The sequence below is a fragment of the Oncorhynchus kisutch genome, linkage group LG16 (genome assembly GCF_002021735.2).
Source record: "Oncorhynchus kisutch isolate 150728-3 linkage group LG16, Okis_V2, whole genome shotgun sequence".
Lineage (NCBI taxonomy): Eukaryota > Metazoa > Chordata > Actinopteri > Salmoniformes > Salmonidae > Oncorhynchus > Oncorhynchus kisutch.
In genome coordinates this window covers 23,636,336-23,654,884 of record NC_034189.2, presented here as the reverse complement: position 1 = coordinate 23,654,884, position 18,549 = coordinate 23,636,336, and the positions used below count along the sequence as shown (strand labels likewise).

Below are 18,549 nucleotides of genomic sequence, written 5' to 3'. Positions count from 1 at the left end.
GAGTCAGCTTTGTTAGAAACAGGAGGAAGAAGCAGGGAGGGACGCTAGGTCAGAGGGACTGTAGATGCTGTTAGACAGTATCTAAAGGGGGTTAGAGGTTAGAGGGTGGACTGGATTTGCAACAGGGCAGCGGTTTCAGAAAAACATACCATCCTCCTCGGTGCGAATAAGTTGTGGTAAACTTTCAGGTCCTTCACCGACATCTGTGTGAGCAGTCACTGTCACACGGTATTCGGTCCATTTTTCCATGTTTTCCAAGAGGTACTGGGCGCTTTCGGGAGGGATGTCGGATATTTGTCGGATGGTGGTGTCCTCCCCTTCAGTGGCAGCGTATTGGATGGCATACTTGGTTATGATCCCATTCTGTAACTCCGTAGGGGGCGGCCGCCAACTTACCAGGATATTGGTGGAGCTGGGGCTAGAGCACTTCACATCCTGAGGTGGGGCTGAGGGCTCTGATTGGAGGAGTGGATTTGAGGACGAGCAGGGTTTTGTTTGATTGGATGAACCATTTCAGTTGGGGTGTTGTTTTATTTTGTTTGTTTCGAGGGGTTTCACAGGTAGGTTGAAGTTTTTTGGGGTTGGGATGATGGTGGTGGAAACGTACAAACAATTAAAAAAAAGGGAAGGGGAAAATAAATATGATACAAAATGAGGACGAACCACAAGGACTGAAACAATGTTTGCAAAGAAATGGTATCAAAGGTCAATGAGGTTTCCCAAATTAACATGAGACAAAAGGCAAAGACAAAAGACTAACACTTTTTAAAACAAGGTCAACTCAATAAATAAAATCACACACACTGAGGATGTATGGATGGGGTTGTCATGAGATAATAGAACACCTTCACAATAGGTAACCTACCTTTGTAAATAATACCTTACATATTCTTTCCTAAAAGCTGTTTTCAGTCTAGGGCTTCATATCTTGGATTTATAAGCATGACTAAAACTCACATTTAATATAAACATATCCAATTACTGCTCAGTAAAAGTTCACTGGATCACATAAAATCTAAATAAAATCAAACAAATATCAAACATTGGGCAAGCAGTTACCACGAATCCAAAAATATAAAGGTTGATGCTTCAACTCTAGCAAAGTGTAAAAAGTTGTATTGGTCACCAACCTTTCCGAAGCCTGTTGGTTTGTGGTAAAAGCCTGACTGTACAGCAGAGAACTTCCCAAGGAGATATGAATGACTTTTCAAAGTCTCAATGCAGACATCTTTTCTTGGTACCTCCCATCGAGTTTGGACTTTTTGAACTTAATACCTACCTGTTCTCTGTTCTCTTTTTTGTCTTACACAGACCTCGGGTTTATTTCAAATATCTAAATACACTATGTTTTTGTCCTTAGCTTTCAATTTAGTGCCTTGACAAATTGGTCAATATTTTAGTAATTTCAATAAACCTGAGGGCTTATTGTGTGTAAAATAAGGTAATTCTCTATCGTCAGTGATACTACTTGCTTTTGAGCTTTCTACAGTATTTGTAGTCTATCCAATTTTGTATTTTATTCTTTTGTTAAGGGGTTGGCATCACCAATGATTAATTATACTGAGAAAGGGAAACTCCACTGACCTCCAGATAAAAGGTGCAGAATTGTATTTCCATAGAAAGCTCAGTCTCAATACGCAAATATTCTGACGTGGCTGACACGCAAAGTCAAGAGACAAGGCTTTTAATAGTGGGATAACATGCCCTTCCCCTAATCAAAACTGTCAGACAGTCAGACAAAGAGAAAATTGAAATTGAAATGAATAATTCACATATCTATTATTGGCCTTAGTTGGGATGTTTTGCACATCAAAGGTGTTGAAGAGGAGTAGCTTCTGTAGAAAGTGTGACCTTGTCAGTTGACTTCACAGGAGAGCCCTGGTGAACGCTGTCCATGCAGCTATTTGAAAGTGAATAGGTGCATGGTCAGGTTCCAAACACCCCGTTTCAGCTCCAATCGCTGCAGAACTTGTCAATTTTCAAAGTCATCCACCTCTTTTGATTACATAAATTTTTGTATTAAAAGTCATTTACCTCTTTCAATGACATTTACTTTGTATCATGTCATGAACATGTTTTTGGCAAAAGGTTGTGGAATTAGCATTTTCAATTCTGATTTTGGCAAAGGTAGATGCGTTTGAAAATTGATTTGATTTTTCTCTCTCCAAGGTGTTTCCACATCCAGTGGTAAACTGTCTGGCCAGAGATTAGATATGGAAGAGGACCTACGTGTTTGAGGGGTTTCTGCAGAGATCTCGTTGGTGTAGGCTCCGATACCATGCTTACTGCGCGCGGCTAGCTGGAAAGTATAAGTAGTGAAGGGTTTCAAGTCCTTCAGCAGGTATGTGGTGGTTGGTTCAAAGCTGATTCGTTTCTGTTGAGATAATGGTATGTCATCAGGTCAGAACATTAAGAAAAAGGTATACCATTGGGTGTAAGATACATTGGGCCAGTATAGCTAGCCATATATTGAATATGAGAAACCAGTTACCTCCTCCTTGTCGTCCCCCTTCTTGTACAGAAGTTCATATCCCATGATTTGATTGTCTTGTCCGGTCTGTGCAGGGGCTATCCAGGATAGTAGTATGCTTGTTTCGGATTTGGCTTCCCCTTTGAAGTCGGTCGGTTGAGAGGGGACTGGGAAAGCAATACAAATACACATTTGGTCCACTACACCAATGCTACTCATTGTCACTTCCATCGTACCTCTGCTAAAACAAATTTGACGAGTGCTGCTGCTGGTACTGCTGTGGCTACTTTTACTAATAATAACATTGGTAGTAACCTGTTATTAATACATGATTTCTATTACCTGTCATTGCTAATATTGCTTTATATATTTGAATGAAGTAAACAAGGCCCCAATCTTGTTTATTAAACTGTGATTTCTGTCATTCAGACTGGCAAATTAAAAAGGAAATTGTTTGGCACTCAAGAGCCAAAAGAGATTTCAAGTGTTTACAGCTGTGGTCAAAGATGAGGAGACTTTTATCTGACTAACAGGACAGAGTGAGTGAAGTGTTTTCCCAGAAAGACACTTAGCTGTCGAATTAGCCTGTTGATACTCTCCATTGCAGAGTTGGTTGATGTGCTTGTTTACTCATAACTCAAACATTGCAGAGCTTCAGCTCCTACAATAATGTATCGACTAGCTCACATACAGTTAATGTTATTGTCCATGCTTTGGTCCAAACAAAATCACACAAAAAGCCGGCTACACACAGATCTTACCCCCCGTCTTGGCAATGATCTGGAGATCTGCAGACAGAGGTCCATCGCCCACCGACGTGTAGGCCAGGACCTTAATGTAATAGGTCTTGTTAGGGATGAGGCCTTGAATAGTGAGGAAGTTTGATCCACGCACTATCTGCTTCTCCCACAAGTTGACGTGCTGGGCAGAGTCCATGGTGTAGTACACACGGTAGCCCATAATCTGCCCATTGGCCTCCTCTGGTTCGTCCCAGTGGATGATGGCTGTGGTGGCACTGAGCATACGACCCCTGACCTGCCTGGGCGCCGTGCTAGGTGCCTGCTCGGCCGTCTTGGCTTCGATGCCATCGCTGGGCGGCCCACGCCCGATGTTGTTCACCGCCACCACTCGGAACTCGTAGTCCGAGTAGGGACTGAGGCCGCCCACGCTGTATCGAGTGGTGGCCACGCCGTCGATCTCCTTGTATGTGTCCTCTGAGATCTTGGACTTGTGCTGGATGATGTAGTAGGAGACTGGCTCAGGGTTGCCTGAGTCCCATGTCAGCGTGATGCTGGTGGCCGTGCGCTCCGTCACCAAGGGAATGCCGGGCGGCTTGGGCAGTGCTGGAATAACAAACAAATACGATATGATTTAAAATATGCATGCTCAATATACATGGTTAATCTACAAATGACTATAATGTACAAATAACAGTTGTGGGCCAAACACTAGGCTAAATTCCTGTGGAATAACACCGCAATTTATTTGTTATAAAGAAGAGAATATTGGTAACTTATTGGTGACTTATCCAAGGAAAACGGGATATCCTCACGTGAAACTTATAATAACTAACAATAGATAGAAGCCTTGAACATTTCATATGAATTCCTCAGGCATTATCACATTTCCACAAATAGGCTGGCTGTGCAACGATAACAATAATAGCATTCCTACCCTTCATACTGTAGATTTATTTTCAGACTGTACATTACAAAAGGTCATATTTGTTTTAACCTTGCCTTACTTATTAGTATGCCACGTCAGTGCATTATAACCATATTTGAACTATTGTAAAACTGATAAAGGGCCAAAAGTCCTGGAAGCCTCCCAAGTACAACAAAAGACGTGCTTTTCTCTGCTGTTACACCGGTGGCATGAATTGAAAGACATGAGAGCGATGGATTGTCGTTATATGGCACCTCTAATGTAGAATCTGGAATCTCTCTCTCTAGTATGCAGCGGAGGAGATATGATTACACTCCGATAAGAACCCTGCCTTCTGAGAAGACCAAACAATACCCACTGTGCACGCACTCACGCACACACACACAGGGTTCTTTAGCTGTCATCAGGTTGAACCCTTTTGGGTTCCATGTAGAACCCTCCATGGAAGTGTGGGAGGGTTCTACATGGAACCCCAAACGGTTCTACCTGTAACCAACATAACATGGGTTCTTCAAAATGTTCTCTCACGGGGACAGCCAAAGAAAACACTAGAGCTTTGGTGTTTAACTCCCCTGGTTGAAAGATAACCCTTTCACTGATTCTCAATCTAATGCACTGAGGCTGATGTCAACACATCCCAGGCTTTAGGAACCCTCCTTCTGAGGCCAACAAAACATGACAGGAAGAAGTAAACGGGTGCTACCTTTCACCGTGATCTGCGCCACCGCCTCAATAACCCCGAGAGTGGACATGGCTACGCAGGTATAGTTGTTAGACTGGCGGACGTCAGTGAGCTCCAAAACGTTTCGCCCTATGGGCATGTCGTCCTCGGGCGTCAGGTCTTCGGCTCCCAGCATCCATTTGACGTAGGGCATGGGGGAGCCCACAGCCACACAGGTGATGTTGACGCTGCCTCCAGGCATGATCTCATTGTCCGTAGGCGGGATGGAGAACCGCGGGGGCACCCGGCGCACTACAGAAGACAGAGGGTAGGGGTAACAACTCATACAAGCTGCACAAGGCCAAGGTTTCCCATCAACGGCCGAGAAAAAAAGAAACTCATAAGTTATATACAAGGATAACAAATATATTTACAACTTGCCAGAAATTTTGCTTTTATATCTAATGTAATATATTTATACATGGATCTTTTATTCTGTGATGGTTGGATGGAGAGTAAAACACACAGTTTCACACACAACTCGGTCCAGGCCTAGCAGGGATCAGTGATGGGACTAGCTACGGACTAACAATCACAAACACCATGCATAAATGATACCATCCATACAGATATAAAGAGAACAGCACAGAGGAACTGGAGGGTCGACAGCATGCCAGAGTGAAGTGATCAAGAGAACAACTTCAATGCTGCGTTCTTCCAGTTGATGTGGCGTAAATGTGCCGCGTCACATTCTCACATCACACATACAGATGCTCCGTGGTGGAGACACATCCAACTATGGTACAAGTACATGGAATATGGTGCAACTCTGCTTCTCAGATCAAAAAAGTGGATACACGTTCCAAAATAACCACGTTCGAAGTAGAAACTAAAACCAAATCAAAATTTGAAACCGATCCAAAAACAAATTGATTGAAAATAAATGATGCAGCACTATGCACATGGGAAGATACAAGGCCAGGCCTGTCGTGGGGGCTTGGGCTCTCTGTCATGCAAATGGGAAGATACAAGGCCGGGCCTGTCGTGGGGGCTTGGGCTCTCTGTCATGCACACAAGCACATAGCTGGTGCCATGGTTGGGAATGGGAAGGAGAGAAGAGGATTGAGAGGGAAAATAAATACTAACACAGACATACAAAAAACAGATATCAAACATGGGGAGGGTGCCTAGGGTTAGGCTGGCAGCTTTGGGTTGCACGGAAATAAACACGACTGGCTATTATTAAGATAGAGTTGCCAGGGCAGGACGAATGGACAGCGTCACTGAACAGATATGGGGAGGTGCTACAGTGTGACAGGAGAGGACAGGGAGAGGCAAAGGAGTCATCTTAACACAAATCACAATGTTTTCTGAGGTTTGACTTAGGTAGTTAACCACACATGATTCAAACACACCACATAAGGTAAGAGGATTTAAGGGACAGTGACTGGAGAAGGGGTAGAAAAATACAGGAACTGGGTTTGGATTTGAATACATTTCTAAGGAGGAATGATATTAAAGGAACGAAGTCAGTGTTACTGCTTATAGTACTCAGAATGAATAAAGGCCCCAATAGACCAATCTCCTTGGATACTCAGAGACGTAATGGTGGGAGTATTTGGGGAATGTTGTTTGCTCTTCCATGCGCCTTGGAAAGATGAATCACTCTGGTGCTTTGGCGGTGAACCTCGGTGATACTAATAAAGAGTGAAACACTCCCATCTTCCCAATCACTTTTAATTAAAATTAAACAAGCTTTTCTCTCGAATATGGGGCACAAAGATGAGCCTTGACTAATGTAATGGCAAGAGCCATTGGATTTTCTCGCTCTATGTGGCCATTAATATACATTAACATGATGTGATGTAAAACTGAGCGTTAGCTAAAATAGCATTTTTTGCTAATAGCATTGTTGGCTAATAGCATTGTTTGCTAACGCTGCAAGCCTGAATCTACATGTAGCATTACCGAACGTGTTCAACCGCATTCACATTTCATACAGCACATTCTGCTAAGCAGATTGTTCCTCTCCAGAGAGAAGGAATTTCAGAGAACTCCTTGCATTATTAAATACAACTTATAACTCGCTTAATATTTAATTAATATCCAATTGGATCACAATCCACCAAGACATAATATTATCATACTCATTTGAATATCATTACATTTGTCAAGTCTTGCGCTTATTGCTACAAATACATTTTTCTTTCATCTCACAAGGCTATGCTACCTTAACAGCTGAGAGCTAGACCTCGCCACTGACTATAACAAAGGAGAATTTAAATATATATATATTTCTCTGACACTATGACGAAGAGCAATAGAGGGAACATTTTCATCCAGTCTTAGTTAGTCAAATGGCTGCTCAGTGGGAATTCTTTGCTCATTTTCATGTGCCTAGGCAGGCCGCAGAGTGTGGCAGCGCTTCATTCCAGGAGCCTGTAGTGATAGAGGACACCCTTCCTGCTCCGGTGCTGCGGCTCAAGTTGGCGCTGTGCTTTTTTGTGCCGCCTGCCGTTGTCACGGCGTTGACCTGAGTTACCAAGCAGGAACACTAACAAGCTACGGACACCGAGGGGCGGGGGCAAAGGGTAGGGGTGAGGCTGAGAACAGAGGTGGTGGGGGGGTGGGGGGGGTTCTCTAGCTTGAGCATAAACAGGTCACCATGCAAATACTCCCGAAGATGCAAATATTATCCCACACCCTCCCACCACACTAAAGCTGCACTATCCCTTCCATTACATGCACCACTTTTTGGACAGTCAAGCATCGTAGCCAAGACCAAGGGAATTCCTCATGGAAAGAAATGTACTAAGCAGAAACAATAATAATACAAGGCTATAAATAATAATGAACCAAGGAGAGAACAAAACGAGAGAGAAAAATGGCACGCAGGTGCAACTACTGTACATTCACTTCATTTGTATTCTTGAGATTTTTTTTTTTTTTTTTTTTTACGGTTGCAATAAATTAATTTCTTTAGTTTCAGTTTTGTAAGGCGGTATAAAAGTAAAAAAAACACCAACCTTCTCGCAGCTCTGAGGGATGTAGGGGGTTTGATGCAGAACACAATGAAATGAGGAAAGGAGAAGAAAACAAGGGAAACACAGAGAGAGTAAAAAGGCCATGTTCAAGGCGTTCAAAATGCTACTGTGAAGGACGTCCTGTCACATGGGGACAGGGAGTCCGCTGCATCACCCTCATACCCTGGTTTAGAGGCAGACGTCTTAACTAGCACCACTTCAACATGTTAAGCATTTTGAGGGTTGAAATCATTTGCTATGTTTAGCATATAATACAATCCTATCCCAGTCATGTGGTTGGCTTGTATCGAGTGCTAAGGATGAACATATATGTGCTATGTGTAGGTTGGGTTTTACATACAAATGTTCTGCATGTTGAAAATGTGAGCGATGCAAAAAGTCCTAATATGATATCCAGAAAGATATCGCTGTTCAATTTGGTCAATATCCACTTTCACTTTGTTCCACCCAATAAAATATCTGTTAACTCATCATTATTCAGTATTCTAAGTATCGTCATTGACTGTGATTTAAATGAATGATCTGTGATGATACTGCAAACCACAAGACTCGAACAGAATTAGAGATAATAGTTTTTAAAGAAAAATAGCTACAGCTGGCAATTAAAATATTCCTATTAAATTAATGAAAAACGATTTTACTTAAAATTATAATAATATCCAATGGTGTTCAAAGATTGATATAAAAATGTAACAATGGCCTTAATCTTATCAGTAAACACACAATAATATTATTACAATGGACTTAAACTATGTAATGTGACTTTCACATCGAAAGCCGAACCTCAAGACAGTTCATGATAATTGGAATAAAGATTTGTGATAGCTCAAGAAGGTGCTATGAAGGCCACAATAGAGTGTTACCTTTCAAGGAAGTATCACTTATAATAAAATCAGAAAATAAATGTATGTGCTGATGCTATCACCATTAACTTAAACATTTAAATTGATGCAAAAAAATAGCTGATTTTCAACATGTAGTTAAAAGTCATTATTTAGAAAATCTACATTTATCTGATAACTACATACAATCACTATTAAATATAATCTCAGCACTTTTAAAACTGTATTGACAAAGAGTTAAAGGTGTCCTTCCAATGTTGCTCAAAAGAGAAAAAAGAAAAGAAACAGAAAGATCAGAGAGGATCTGCTACTATGAACAGAGGGGATTGGTGGAGGGATTGTCCACCGTTTCCCCTCAAGGTACATTTGGGAGTAAAAGGCAATTAGTAGGTAAAACACACCAAGCAGTCAAGTCATTGGAGTTAGATAGGAAAAATAACAGAAAAACAGAAAACAGAACACACAGGTTCAAATCAGTGCAGGTAGGTCAAATATAACAAAAGAGCCATACTTACAAGTACATCACTGGACACGGACATTTGGACTGGATCACTAACTCCAATACCCCAAATTACCCCGTTTTGAACACCCATCTCACCAGTTGTACAATAATATACCATACCAAATACCACTTTAATGTTTTCTTCTATTTATTTTTTCTTATCAGAATGTGGGTAACCTGCTTCCAAAGGAGAATACCGTTGTTGTTTTGTTGTCACTTTCCTACCTCTGACATAAAGATTGGCAGGGGCAGAATAACGGGTTCCATCGTTGTTGGTGGCGACGCACTCATACTTCCCCTGGTCGGACTCTTCGCTCTGCTCAATCTGGAGGGCGCCTGCGTGGGAATAGAAGGTAGGTGCCGGACACTATTGGTTTAGTGTCAGCCATTTTTTATATAGTTAACAAACTTTTTATTTTATTTTTTAAACTTGCTTGACTGGTCAGGGGCCAACATGTTATTGAAGCCCCATCACTCCTAGACTTGCTCTTTTTATGAATCGATGAGGGTACATCGTAAAATCGGCTACCATTGTAACTAGCGTAGAGGGATTTTTTTTATCTGTAGGGATCATTTGCACAGAGGATAGTTTACTTCACCATTGACCAACACAACCTTATTTGTTTCGCAAATAGTCATTCTTCTTGTGACTTGACAGTTTTCCCCTAACATTACCCCAGCCTGATATATCAAATGTGTGACATCTTTATTACATATTTTCTGTAATTATAAAAAGACTAGTGCATTACATCAATCATGGACAGTTTTAGTCAGATAGCTTAACTATCAGGTCTACAGAAATCTTAGGGGAACAACTAAACATTTAACAACCATGGAAAAATATTTAACATTTAACATTTACCTCATTGTTGACATCAGAGGATAAAAAACAACCTACATACATGTTGCAGGGTCTAAAAAGGCACTCAACTTTAATACCAGTGTGAAAATATGTCATAGTATAGCTCGACTTTGAGGGATAGGGGCAAGCCCTGCAATGTACAACATTTCACCGGACTGTCAATATGGGGATGAGTGAAACTGCTTCAAGGAAGCATGGATCAAACAAAAGAGGTTTACAGTATACAAAAGCAGCATAACAAGGGAGGACAATTCAAAAATTAATTTGGGTATGAATTTTAGCATATTCAATCACAGATCTAATATCAATCAAATAAATTTAGGACTTCATCTAGTCAAGGTCGGTTAGAAAAATGCAGCACTTACAAAAAAAATTGAGAAAAAAAATGCTGCTGAGATATGTGAAAAAATACTCATCATAATATCGTATTACCAATATATCACCCTCTGTCACAAAATGTTTGACATGCAGATCTTGTCCAAAGAGCAAGAAATGTATGTCGGCACAACTTACAACCTTTTGACAACCCTTAGCTGAAAAATAAAATGCAATTGTATTAGAAGACAAAATTCAAAATGGTGGCCTTGATCCGACAAGAAGGCAACCAACCACTGCGTTAGCTTGTGAAAGCTACAAAAGACACCCATAAAAATCCACCAATGGGATCCGCAGTGTGGTGTCATATGACCAGGGGAAAAATGGCTTATGCATCAATCACTCTCCAATTCCCAAACGGCAAAAATGGACCTGCCAGGTCCTCGCCAGACTCAACTGTTTGCCTTCCCCCAAACCCTGAAGAATAAAAAAACGTCAAAAAGTAAAATAGCCTTCAAACCCAAGAAAAGTAAGAAAAATAGGTGAAAGAGGAAAAAAGCACCCGTAGAAACTTTATCAAAAAAGTAGTTGTTTGGGCTTTTTTTACACAAGGTACAGGAGAGGAAAGCAAATAGAATAAATAAAAAAAAGGCTTGCAAAGATAGAAAGAATTCTTTGGGAGAAAAAAGCAGAGTAAAGGAAATGTTGTCTTCAGCATGCCTGCGTGATTCCACAGCATCTGTGCATAATTTTAGTGCTGAACAAGAGCAGCTAAGGGGGAAAAATGTTTGGTTGTTTTAGTTGGACAAAAAGAGGGACACATGAGCGCTATGGCCAAAAAGAAAACAAAAAAATGAAAGAACAATTAGAGTTTGAAAAAAAAGTTGTCATTGGATATGCTTCTTTGAGCCGGAGCAAGCATATCACAACTGAGTTTTTTGAAAAAGGCTCTTCAAATCAAAATTCAAAGGAGGAAATAAAGCATAGACAAAAAATGGAGATTGGATGGAGTCAACAGAACAGGACAAATAAGAAGGAAGGTCGATAATGGGAACGAAATGGGATTTGGAGTCGGGAAACAGGACAAAAATGAAGGCGGACGGGCGGATGGATGGGGCGACAGCAAGAATGAATTTGTTTTGTTCATTCTGTGAACATCAGTTCAGCACTCTTACCTCTTATTGGTGTACCACCTGGGTGGATAATATGAATGCAAATAAGATTAGAAAGAAGAATCATTAGTAGGAGAAGATACAGGCTGGGGGCTTTGGAAGAAGAATCAAATTAGACTTAACAGAGTACGTAAATAAAGCGGACTAGAGGAAAGAGAAATGAGAAAGAGAGAGAGAGCTAGAAAGAGAGAGAACTGTACTCTATTGGCAAAAAAAGACAAGATTCATCTTAGGAAGGTATCATAGGTCAGAGAAGGTCAGAGAACGTTGTACAGTGGTGTGCCACAGGGGAAGTGCCATTTTGGAAGTGGCATGGATTCTGAAGACCATCTACTGAAGGGAAGGCTTGGAAGAGTTTGAATATGAGAGGGAAGAGACTCGTTTAAGAGACCTGGAACCCTTTAGCTTGACCTAGTAATCGCTAAACATCTGCTTAAATCTCTGTAGTGGTAGTAGGCTATACAGTACTGAGTGAGGGAGTGAGTGAGTGAGTGAGTTTGTGAGTAGGTGAGTGAGTGATTGACCATACGGTGAGGGTAGATAGGTAGGTTTTATTACTAAGGTGGGGGATATGGCATCTACCGGGCTAAAGCTGGGTGAAATGTGTGTGCTCTGGAAAAGGTGCCTGTATTGCTTATAGGAAAGCTTTGTGGCGGGAAAGTATGTGTGCCACTAGCGTTATCTTTGTGTCTACACTAACTGTTAGTAAAATGCATGCCATGCATTTTATTAATAGTTATAACATGAAGAAAAATTAGTTGGGAGTGAAGTGTGCTTCAGAACTAAGCACTTACCAAAGGATTCTGTAGATTTAAATACGGAGAGAAGAAAGACAGCATAAAAATATTATTATATTCTTTAGGTTAAGTTACATTAGTTTTTTTGTCAGAGTTAAAACTTTATCAACTCTACGTCACAGGAAAATCAAAGTCGCACATTAAAAAAAGAGGGTTAATTTACACAGATTCCGTTAACAATAAGGTAAAGGAGGGTTAACAAGACATTTTAACAAAGGACAGCTGTGAAATCTGAAAAGGCAGGTGGTCAAACATAGAAGACTAATTGTACCAGAAGTAGTGTAAAATCTCAAATAGGAATGCTAATAGTAAATATTGCTATCCAAGTTAAGTAGCGCTAGCATATATCCGATGGATTCTGAATTTCTAATGCTTTACCGCATTAAAAGGAAACTTGGAATATTCAGAGGAATGGGATGAGGAAGTATTGGGAATAAGCCACAGGCAAAGAGAATAAAAATCTGGAGTCTACGTGGAAAGCAGGGAGTAGATCCAGAGAGAGTCAATAAGGGACTGGGAAAGCTAGACACAAGCGTCACACACTACTGTGGCTACTTAAGACCGGAAAACATTCCGGAAGGAATAGGTGCCTCGACTGAAGTTCTTATTTTCTGTTTTAATACAACTATTAGTTTAAATCACAACAAAAAACGACAAAGAATTAGAAAAGGAAATAGCCTAAATGTCTTCCTATTCACTCCGTTCTGCAATTTTCTCTTGGAGCCTTGAAAAACAACAAAATTACTAAAAACCACGGGTGCTCCTTTGCAAGTTCTGAATGAAGCCCAATGTTGAATATTCATAATTTTAGAGAAAACATGAGATAAAAACAAAAGAGAATGGATCCATCACACACTGCATCAAGGCAGTCAAAGGGAATCAACTAAACTTAACCAAAAGAAAATTAACTCGTCAGAAGAACAGTCACAGCAGTGAGCAATGTGGAAGTCAGACTGAAGCGGCAAAACACACAGAGACAACCGACGGAGCCATGACAACACCAGAGACAGGGATGGGAGGAACAAACGACACACACCAGGATACACACACACACAGTAGAGAAGGAAGAAGAAGCAGTAAACAATGCCATTACCTACAAAATCAAAGCCAAAGAAGAAGAGGAGAAGGAAAATGAGAGAACAGAAACGGAAGGGATTAGGGTACAAAAATGAAAGAATACTCCCGGTTTAGTTCTGGTGGCGGAAGTGACACCCTACCTGATCTGAGCTGCTTGATACGTCCATTGTTGTTGGTGGTGTTGACAGGTAGGAAATCTTTGAACCAGGAGATGTCTGGGTCAGGGTTGCCGCTGGCGGCACAAAGCATGGTGGCCGTACGAGTTCGCTCTACCACTTTCAACTGGGGACCCATGTCAATGGTGGGGAAACCAGGGGGCAGTTGGTCCTCTATGAAAACCAAGAGAAAACCATAGCTGTGAGCTCATTGAGTGCAAGTGAGAGGAGTGAGAGAGGAGAGAGCCAAAGGAAGATGGCAGAAATAATTACAAGCAATAGGATTGAGAAAGAGAGGTAGACTGAGTGTGTGTGTGTGTGAGTGTGAGTGTAGAGAATTAGAATCAACAACAACATGTGTGTGAGTCAGAGAGAGACAGAGAGAGAGAGAGACAGAGAGAGAGAGAGAGAGAGAGAGACAGAGAGAGAGAGAGACAGACAGAGAGAGAGAGAGACAGAGAGAGAGAGACAGAGAGAGAGAGAGAGAGAGAGAGAGAGAGAGAGAAGAGAGACAGAGAGAGAGAGACAGAGAGAGAGAGAGAGAGAGAGAGAGAGAGAGAGAGACAGAGAGAGAGAGAGAGAGACAGAGAGAGAGACAGAGAGAGAGAGACAGACAGAGAGAGAGAGAGAGAGAGACAGAGAGAGAAGAGAGAGAGAGACAGAGAGAGAGAGAGACAGAGAGAGAGAGAGACAGACAGAGAGAGAGAGAGACAGAGAGACAGAGACGAGAGAGACAGAGAGAGAGAGAGAGAGAGACAGAGAGAGAGACAGAGAGAGAGAGAGAGAGAGAGAGAGAGAGAGAGAGAGAGAGAGACAGAGAGAGAGAGAGACAGAGAGAGAGAGAGAACAAGGCAAAGTGGCATATAGAGAGATGTGTGCATTGTGTTCATACTATTGTCAAGTTCTAAACAGTTATTCAGTGACATCATAGTACTGAGATATACATTGCTGAAACATTCCCTTTATTTACCAGGCTATTATATTGACATGGACAGAAAATAAAAATAATATGGAGATTGAACATTTAGATAACCACTAGTCTCACAATATTCAGCAAGGCTCTGTATTCACATAATGTGACACAAAACTTAACAGCTTTTTTAGACAGTTGACACTTGACAATGGGTGTGTTTTGAGTAGTTGTACTGTATCGAGCGTGTTTACAAGTGCATATTGGATGGTGTGACAGGAGGGTGTGCATGTGTCTCTGCCACATTGCGTAAGCTTGTCTCTTCCCTGTATCCACCACAAAGTGCTGCTATTAGAAAGGGGGGCTGCTCCCCTTCCTGTTCTCTGAGATGCGAGACAAGATAACTACCGCAGCTCCAGCTCCTGTGCAAAAAAATAATCATTTTAACCAAACAAAGACAATCAAAGGCCTACATCAGCTTGTCTGGCCCCTTGAAGCTCTTAGCAGGAAGCTGACTTCCTTTCACAGTGAGAGAAGACTTACAGAGAGCACTGGGTAACATATCCCATCCAAAATGGCTATTGCTTTAGCTTTGTTCAGGTAGCCGCTATTGCTAAAGTGCTAATATGGAACATGGTTGGCATACCAATGAGGCTGAAGCACACCTTAAAGCTTCGCTCTCCCTGTTGTGATATGCCTAATTAGCGTCTTTCCCTCCCTTCTCTCAAACGCCACCTATTTCGAGTCGCTCTCTTCATTAAAGTTTCATGAGACACACTTCAGGCTGGAAACAGCTTTGAGCAGCCCCTGTCTCTGTGCAGGCGACGATAGCCGTGGCTGCCTTCCAATGATGCTTTCGGGTATCTGGCAGGAGAGGATACCTTGGTGGGTAAATCCTTTTCAAGAATTGGACTTCATTACAAATGAGGAACTTTGTTTTGAGCTTCTTAACTTCCCCTCTTCAAGTTAGTGTCCCAACCTGAACCAAGGTTTACTTTAACAATTGGATGCTATTTATGAGGGCATAAGCACAGAAATAGAATGATATTCTATTGATATTCACATAGGTTTGACTGTCAACTGCTAGAAAATCAACTTGGGGAGTGTCTTTGGTGGCTGAAACTAATTGTCAAGTCTTTGTGATTCAGAGTAATTGCAATTAAGGAAAGGGGTAAGGAATCTTATGACAACACTATTTCAAGTGTCATTAGCAATACATGTCACAAACACACAGTTTAGCATAAATCCTCAATCCAAGGTGTTACATATGACGTATCCTAAGTATCTTCTTCTTGATCATTGGCCATTAAGGAAATTAGGTATGCCCTGGGGGTTGGTCCTATTAAAAGTTTGCTGGCGTCGTGTTTCCTCGTCCTACACGAAGACCCTCACGCTCACACAACCTTGAATGTGTTCCTCATTAGTCGATAAATACCACAGCTTAGTGCGCCACTAATTTTAGCTCCATTGCGGCATATTGAGCTACCTGTTGGGGAGACACTACGGGCTACGTGCACTCTATTAACACCTTGAGTTACAAATCAATCACGCTGCAAGCAAATGGAGAGTAGAAACTGAGGCAACTAGTGACACAGAGAGGGAGAAGGACACGAGAAAGACCCACAGCGTGTGCTAAGAAGAAATACAAAACGTCCACTGTTGTTTAGTATGGAGTCTGTATCATATGGAGTCTATATAGTACGGAGGCTATTATATAAAAAGAAGTCACCACAAGACATGCTCTCTCATTGCATGGTAATTATCCATAGCTAAAGGCAGGGATTTGGTATCAGATAAGGCTTTAAAATGTGAATGTTGGATACTCATGCAGGCCCATCAAATGCAATACTGATAGTCTAAAATCTGTACAACGAAATGATCAGGAGTCTGGTTATTAGTCAAATAACTTACTTTTAGTTGTTAACAACAATTATGAGAATAAGTTATGAGACAAATAACCTATTTAGGGAGCCTAACATTAACATTTCTCTCACAAATATGTAATACTTAAAAGCTATTTAGAAAAATGCCACCTCTCATGACTTAGGGGCATACAGATAAGAATGCTGGGCAAGAAGAAAGCCTTAAAAGCTTAGCTTTGCGGATTAATACATCAAATGTGACAATACATCTACTGGTTACAGCCGTTGCCCACACTGCATAAAAGAAAGGAAACGGTTTTAGATTCCAAGTAAAAATAAAAAAGAAGACAGGAAAAAAAGAAAAGGTCGGTACATTTCTCTTTCATAAAAAGAACCTCTGTGTTAAAGTGCCATTAAAGAAATAGCCTAATGAAAGAGAATGGGTTTGCAGAGGTGTTTCATTTGAAAGGAGGGAGAGGAGGAGGAATTAATTGTGCGAGGTAGCTCCCACTCCCGAGCCTCCCACAGCCCGTTGCAAGGTCGAACGCAAAAATCAGTTGATTTCTAAAGCGAATCAAAAGCTACCTGCTGGAACACAATAGCCAGGAACATGCCTCGGAATATGGACGCATGTTGAAAATCATAATGGGATGTGACAATCCGTGCAGCCTAAAAAACAACTCTGTCGAAAAGTACAATGTATCGATGAAGGGACAAAAAGGTGCTCAGGAGATCATAATTTAGCCTTTTTCTGAGCAATCAAAGTTGCTCTCATGCAAAAGCAATAACCTTGGAAAGTCAGATCCATGTTTAAATATATCCACTGTAAGGTCTTTGTCAGAATTATATTGTTTGACACCATATCAACTAAGTGTGAGAGATCTAAGGTATGTCATAGCATTTTTCTTTCATGCCAGACAAACCACTGTAATGCCTGTTCAATTTGTTGCCTATGATGCTGTCTTGTAGACTACGATGTTACAGTATCCACTACACGTTGCACAATTTGAAGTTAAGTAATGTTCAAGGATGCCTTGGCATCCCTGTCATTTCCCTTTGGTTCAACTCCAATAACATATGAGCAGCTGAGACTGCTGTATTGGTCAGTCTGAAACCAATGATCTGGTAACAAAGCATTTTCTGGCCTTTTGAACACTCCTGCGGACCTCACAATATAATTTACAGTCCTTTTGTGCAGATGTGCTCCTCCAAGTAGTCATGACATCAGCTGTGAGGTTTCTGCAGACACTGCCCGACCATAACTCTAAAACTACCCTAGGTGATATAACAATATCTTCCCACAGTCCCTTTTCGCCTTCCTCTGCCACTCCCAGTACATTTGTTTACCTCACAGAATAACCTAGCATTGCGCTAATAAATAAAGGAGGAACTGAAACCCCTTTCCTCCACTTCTGGTGCGATTAACTACTCAAATCGTCCGAAGCTGCGGCAGCAATCGCTAGTTCATTTATGTGGCAGACCTGATGTTTGTTGTATGCCTTTTTGAAAAACTGTGGAGTTATAGACAAAACAAATAATAAACAATTAATTAATCAAAGGGGGCAGAGCGGATAGCACATGGTCAAATTGCTATGTTTGCAGTTCCGCTAATAGTCAGGGCTTGGGTTGGGTTTTCGACTTGCGGTTACATAAATGATCAACCCGGGCTAATTCATTACCACTCAGGGAACTATTGGCTGTTTCCTGTGATAGAATTGGAAATTGGATAAGTTTTAATTTGTGTTTGTGTGTGCACACTTGTGTAGCACATGGGCATGTGTAAAACGTACTATTCAGCCTGAGGCGTCCACATTTCCACCAGCGATTAGCTAGCTTTTTGCGTGGCGCAGACTGGTAAGACGCTTCAGGAGGGTGGTCACGTGTGCTAGCAAGGCAGAGGTCCCGAGTTTGCCAGGTATGGGCTGAATCGGGAGGAAGTGGTACTCGCTAAGCAAGCAGCATGATGTCCTTTACACTTTTATGTGCTAATGTTTGTGAGTGTGTTCTCTGTGTGTCTGAGTACAGCATGCATGACATCACCATTCTCTGTGGATTGAAGTAAAACGGGAAATGCAGCATAAAGGGGCCTCTGTGCGGTTTCTTTTTCACGTCACTGGAAGAAAAAAAACTGAAAGCTCAAGGACAGTTTCAGACAAGGGAAGTTTTATAACTTTGCTCAAGACCATACTGTATTCAACAATGGATCTACACACTA

General features: G+C 41.3%; 1 protein-coding gene across 32 annotated transcripts in view; it reads right to left on the bottom strand.

Annotated features, from left to right (window-relative positions):
* LOC109906508 (receptor-type tyrosine-protein phosphatase delta-like) overlaps nucleotides 1-18,549 on the bottom strand; it is a 643,472-nt gene that overhangs the window by 68,563 nt on the left and 556,360 nt on the right. For 13 of the 32 annotated variants that reach the window (XM_020504229.2, XM_031792038.1, XM_031792037.1 and 10 more), the window contains 10 exons: nucleotides 13,548-13,736; nucleotides 12,328-12,336; nucleotides 11,537-11,554; nucleotides 9,410-9,520; nucleotides 7,823-7,834; nucleotides 4,839-5,108; nucleotides 3,232-3,813; nucleotides 2,492-2,637; nucleotides 2,230-2,374; nucleotides 150-455 (listed from right to left, as the gene is read on the bottom strand). In XM_020504229.2, the coding sequence (XP_020359818.1) occupies nucleotides 150-455; nucleotides 2,230-2,374; nucleotides 2,492-2,637; nucleotides 3,232-3,813; nucleotides 4,839-5,108; nucleotides 7,823-7,834; nucleotides 9,410-9,520; nucleotides 11,537-11,554; nucleotides 12,328-12,336; nucleotides 13,548-13,736 (1,788 nt within the window). The remainder of the gene's footprint in view (nucleotides 1-149; nucleotides 456-2,229; nucleotides 2,375-2,491; nucleotides 2,638-3,231; nucleotides 3,814-4,838; nucleotides 5,109-7,822; nucleotides 7,835-9,409; nucleotides 9,521-11,536; nucleotides 11,555-12,327; nucleotides 12,337-13,547; nucleotides 13,737-18,549) is intronic. The other 19 variants (XM_031792052.1, XM_031792055.1, XM_031792056.1 and 16 more) reach the window with 8 other exon arrangements.